This window comes from Camellia sinensis, chromosome 3 (genome assembly GCF_055761805.1).
Source record: "Camellia sinensis isolate YWXY chromosome 3, ASM5576180v1, whole genome shotgun sequence".
NCBI lineage: Eukaryota > Viridiplantae > Streptophyta > Magnoliopsida > Ericales > Theaceae > Camellia > Camellia sinensis.
Window position 1 is genome coordinate 32,978,300 of NC_138963.1, and position 6,000 is coordinate 32,984,299.

General features: G+C 34.1%; 1 protein-coding gene across 7 annotated transcripts in view; it reads right to left on the reverse strand.

The window, feature by feature from the left end:
• Positions 1-4,938, reverse strand: part of UPL7 (ubiquitin-protein ligase 7) — a 37,754-nt gene extending 32,816 nt beyond the window's left edge. For 4 of the 7 annotated variants that reach the window (XR_014363733.1, XR_003628069.2, XM_028198719.2 and 1 more), the window contains exons 1-5: positions 4,749-4,938; positions 4,380-4,502; positions 3,876-4,116; positions 2,734-3,320; positions 30-1,007 (exon numbers count right to left, since the gene is read on the reverse strand). Coding sequence is in view for 3 of the 7 variants with exons in the window: in XM_028198719.2 (XP_028054520.2) it covers positions 30-1,007; positions 2,734-3,320; positions 3,876-4,116; positions 4,380-4,502; positions 4,749-4,772 (1,953 nt within the window). In the remaining 4 variants the exon portion in view is untranslated. Of the gene's footprint in view, positions 1-29; positions 1,008-2,733; positions 3,321-3,875; positions 4,117-4,379; positions 4,536-4,748 lie in introns of all 7 variants that reach the window. The other 3 variants (XR_014363734.1, XR_014363735.1, XM_028198720.2) reach the window with 2 other exon arrangements.
• Positions 4,939-6,000: the final 1,062 nt, after the last annotated feature.

Below are 6,000 nucleotides of genomic sequence, written 5' to 3' on the forward strand. Positions count from 1 at the left end.
AAAAGCAAAAGAACTGCGAATCAATTTACCTGTTTTTCATAGAACTCTATGTCATCAAGAACTAACAGCAGGTGTGAGTAGGAAGCACAGAATAGATGAAGTAGACAAGAATTATCTTTTGATACACCTTCTGGACCATGCCTCAAAGGCTCTATGTCCCATTTATCAGACAAATATTCATCAACCTGGTTAGGTTTAGGTTGACTCTCTACTGAACCTATATAATCAACATCTGCTTTACCAGTGATTTTATGTAACACAGCAGCCCATTTATTGGCTGCATCCTTACCTGCCCGTGTTTTCTTTCTCTCACTGACCCCGTCATTCTTTTTTCCAGAAAGATTATTATCCTCGGCAAAAGGACTTTTTCCAGGAAACATGGATCTTTCCAGTGCTCCCCATAGATTAACAAGAAATCCAGGAGTAAAAGACAGCATGTTAAGAACAGGTAATGACCCAACCACAGGATTCAGCACCGAAAATATTCTTAGCATGTAAGAATAATAATATGCAACATCAAGCAGATCACAATTCTCTAGATATACCAGATTGTTTGGCAGCGGATTATCAACCCCATGAACATAAGCATCTTTCTCCAAGGCTAATAGTTTCAGAAGATGCCACTGCTGATAAACAGGCTTATAAAAGTCAATGTATGACATCTTCAAGGACTCACAAAATGTCCGAGTTCCGCAGAGCAGTGTATTAATAGAATCTGCAGAAGTTTCAAAATGGCTCTCGAATTGTTGGTTCTCCTTTCTTATCCATCCAGCATTCTCAAACCAAGTTAGTAAGTTCTCTGAAAGGATGATGACAACATGGATATAGGAAGCACAGTCTAAGCCTTGAGTGAACTTTATAGGAATCCCAGAATTGTTGTCACTCACTGTTGCAAGGCATATAACATTTGCAAGAAGCCAACCGACTTGTGGCATCGCCTTGGAATGAGATAAGACTTTTACCTGATCCAACTCTGAAATCTCCTTCAAAATTTTCTCTTTCAGGATCTGCCATCACCTGCCATAGTTTGATCAGCTCCCACATGTTTCAATTACTACTACAAGCTAAAAAGATAAATCAAATAAGAAATTACTACAAGAGTTCATTAATAAAAGAAGATAATTGGCAAAACAACCTTAAAACATGATGATGTAATTAACAAGAATGTGGTTGAAGCACAACACAGAAATACAACCACACCATAGTCGTCAAATCAAGAATCAAAATTACCTTTTTCTGAATTGTGTGAATTGTATAGATTCAGCTATAATTTTTAAAATACATAAAAATATATCTGAAACAATTACATGTTAAAGATATATTATAAATATATATTACACGTTAACTTTAGATATAAATCAATAGAAAAAACTTGTTGTCAATGATGAGCACATGGTGTAATAGGTAAGACATTTGCCTCTATGGCAAGGGATGTGGATCTGATATCGAGCATGATCTATGATTTAGAGGACACAAGAATCCAAGATTCATCATACGAGAAGTTTAAAAATTCAAAATTCAAAATTTCAAATCACCAAAGTGAGATAAATTTAACACGATATGCATTCGTATATGATGATATATCCATCACAAGATTCACAACTTCATGAGTTTCAATTCTAACATTTGTATTTACATAAAAACTTGACTGTACTAAAAATTGTAAAGAACAATATCTTTTGATTTGTCTGTGTATGGAACTCCTAAAATTTTAAAATTAGTGCTTGAAAGAACTTAGGGAACAGAATCTTCCTATCACACTTTTCATGTATGACCAACAATGAATGTTCATATGATGAACATGTTCTAGAGGAGTAAATGACCACATCGTCTTTCTTAAAAACTCTGACTGTCATTCAAAATTGCTTTTCTTAGAAAGATATCTTTTATTTTATTTTATTAGCATTTCAAAACCAACTTGTCGGCTCTGTCCTAACCTCAGTGACGGTTGAAGACAAATCAGTTGGTGGTTGGTACATAGGATCATTTAAAAAATAGATAACCTTGAAACATATATAAGGTCCTTTATGAAGTAAACCCTTGAAGATCAATTCTAAAAATATTAAATATCAATTGTGCATCAATAGGATCACAAACATTTATGAAAACTTAGTATAAGTCGATGAATATTGACATTTTTTATAAAGACAACAATGATATGTTGATTCCCACAATAGCTAAAGAAGTAGATTCAACTTATGAACAAATGAATTATCTTGAGGATACTTTCAAGATTTCAATTTCAGAAATATAATATTGTTTTTGGAAGTACCTATAAATTTCATGGAAGGGATTATAGAATTTAATACTTAATAGAACATGAACAAAAGAGAACAAATCTCATAGAATATATTATCAGAAAAGATTCAAAAGAACAAAAGACTTGAAACAATACTTTTTGATTGGTCATGATCTATAAAATATCATCAACCTTTACATATATGTACAACGGTCACCGCTCACCATCCTAGTGGATGGGGAAAAAAACAAAGAATATATTAGAATCTAGGTTCTCTATTTGTTCCAACTAAATACAGTAGCTTTGCAAACTTCTCTCCATATGGATGCATTTTATCATGGCACACACCTAAACATTAGAATTAAATTGCAGTTTCTCTAGGTGATGTTTTCTATACCTTACAGATGCACATTTTCCGGCCTATGGAACAGATACTTGTGAGCACAAATCTAAAAATTACAGTGAGATTTTGTTCACACTCCAAGGAACATTACCAGTATAGTCCTGAAGCAAGGTGATAAAATAGACTTGTGCTGCAGAGCAGGTAAGAGCGCTGCAGGTAGGCGTTGAGCAAGCCAAGGGATTGTAAGTAGAAACGCACAGTACTGCTCAGCAGCATAATGCCCATCCAAGTCGCTGAGGTCATTTAAGTTTGCAGTTTGAATGGGACGTAAAGCTAAAGTTAGTGCAGTTGCAGTAATCAAGAACCGATCATCAGTCGGGCTAGAACAATTCATTTGCAAAGAAAAAGGAGCATCCAAATTTTCAGTGTAGCTTCTAACATGATTGTACAGTCCACTTTTCTTACTCCCCATAAACTGAATCAAATCCTTCACTGCTATGTCTGCATCCTGAAGTTTATCATCAGCAATGCTTTTCCAACCCTTCAGATCAGTCAAGACAATGGCAAGACGCATTGCTAGAGATGTAAGAGCAACAATATCTTGACTCGCTTGGTGGGAGTTGTCACATTTTCCAAGAATAAATAAGCATAGAGAAATGAGCCTCCGTGCTTGATAAATCCATACCCTTCTTTCTTCTACTGTACCTATTGCCAAAGAGCAGAAATTTTTCTGTGGGTCTGCAAATCGAGGACAATAAGAAGATCAGTACATTCGCAGTTTAATCATCTGCATAAATTAAGCAGACAATTTGAGAAAATATACCAGAAAGAATATCCAACGTCTTTTGGCAATTAGATTTAATATAAATGACGACGCTATAAGCAGGTAAATGACAATATTGATAATCACCCAAGGAAAAAATCATGTCAGCATAATTACCTAAGAAACTACGGCAAAGTGTTAAGTACCCATACAAGTGACTGGACTTCACAAATCACAACAGGAACAGAGAAAATAACCTGAAACACTAAGGTAGTGTTTGGTTCACTAGAATGGAGTAGAATGGAATTATCATTCCATTAAAATATTCATTCCCATGTTTGATTGACTAAAAATAATAATAATAAATACGTTACAAATGGAATCATTATTCACCATTGTAAGAGAATGATCATTTCATAGGAAAGCTTAAAGAATGATCATTTCATTTCATTCTATTCCATTTCATTCCAATAAACCAAATAGAGCATAAGTATAATGTCAACAATTGAAAAGGTAGAATAACGGTATACCGGTTGAGTTCATGCTTTCCAATAAAATTCTGAAGCAAGTCCGCATACAATATATATCTTGAGTTTGTATCTTCTGACATCGAGTTGATAAACATGTAACAAAGAAAAGAAAAGGTCTCAAGAAACTGTTTGAAATCCATGATCTGGTTACGGAAATGGCATGACGGTCCACCATCATTTCCCACTCCTCTTGGAGCTGTCCAGCCACTATCTTCGTCACACTATACCGCCTCCAAACTTTCTGCACGATTCAAGTAGTTATTTTCCAAATGATTAAATTCACTGTGGGCCTCTGTTTCATTTTGGTCCATAATTTGGACCTGACTTATTCAATTCGTGCTTAAATTAATGGTCCCAGTACCATTTCCAAACAATTTGGTCTAAATTTAGGCTATAACATTAGCGCAAAAAACTGCGATAGGACATTTAAACATAAATTGGGATCAAATTGACACAATTGTATTATCACATAGACTATTTAACCCATTAAACAAATGAATGCACCTGGATAAAGATCGCAGATGCCGTAGCCCGGCGCGTATAATTGCGGAGCTCCCTTTCTTGGGAGACCCTCTCAAGAAGAGCATCCCTTGTAATCTCCTTCACACTCGCTCCTCTCAATGAAACCTGATCGACCCATCAATTACCCAATCAACCCAACTTCAAATCAATTGAAAAAGATACAACTTAATCAACAAATCAAGTAATTAATAGAGAAAAAGACGACAATCAAATCCAAAGAAACAAACCCAGATTCATTTATAAACAGTTAGATTTAACACTTCGGGGAACTAAATTCAGATAATTGAAGTTTATATATAACATGTATTGTTTAGATATACACAAGCAGGGATAGAGGGAGAGAGAGAGAACCTGGGTTTTTCTGGGTTTGTCCATGAAGGTCAGGGAGGACTACCAAACATAGGTCTTCTTGTAGTTGTGAGCTTGCTTGAGGTTGGGGCTGAGATTATAAATGTGGGTATATATTAATTTGTCAAAGACTTGATAATTCTATCCAGAGTGAGCGTGAAGAAAAGAACAAATGTCATTGTGATGATCGTTTAGGGCTGAGTAAGGAATCCGCGAAATTCGTAATCTGATTCAGTCCAGTCCAATCCAGTAGGTTTGGATTGGCTTTTTGAATCCGTGGTTCGGTTTCGGATTGAAAAATTAAAAATCCGTAGTTCACGGATTGGTTCCGGATTGAATCCCACGGTTCCGGATTGGAACCGATCCGGACCGTATACAAATAGTTTATATTTTCATTATACACCCTCCTGCATAGTATCTTCTCTTATTTCATATAAAACTTAAATCCAAACCTAAACTTGCATAGTATCTTCTTTTATTACTTTTGTTTGCTAGTTTTTAGTGTTAATTTATAATGGTCTAAATACTTATGGTGGAACTAGTTTCTTTATGGTTGTTTAAATTCTAGAACAGTTTGTCGCTATTATGAAAAGACATATTGCTATTGTGAAATTAATATGATGCTATATTTATATTTTTATGAAAATAAAGTGTTATATATATATTTTTGTTATTTAATTATATAAATCCGTGGTCCTAAACCGATCCAATCCGTATTTAAATGGATTGGTTCCACGATTTAAATGGATTGAATTGGTTCCAATTTTTCAAGATCCGTAAATAACGGATTGGTTCTGGTTTCACTCCAATCCGGTCCAATCCGGACCATTCTCACCCCTATGATCGTTCCCATCCATTATCTCGCGCTTGTTTGGTAAGTTCCATAAAGGTCTGTATTTTTTAAGGTCTGTATTTTTTATTGAAGGGACAGATTGCTCTTTATCATCTATAATATTATTATTAAACATATTTATTATATAAGTTATAAATACTTAAAATTATACAAATAATGTCATATCATCTGTTAATATATTAATATGTATATTAATTAGTACATATAGCATTATTTGAAAAATTATAAATATTAATAAGTCTCAAAATATGATTTTGTGAACGGTTTAGTCCTTCATTTTTTATTTTTTTTTATGAACCCAAATGCCTAATTAAAGTAAAAATTACATAAAAGGGTAGTCATTTACATGTTTTGGTTTAATTTTTTACGGATAAAAGTGGGTTTCTCAAAATGTAAAATTAC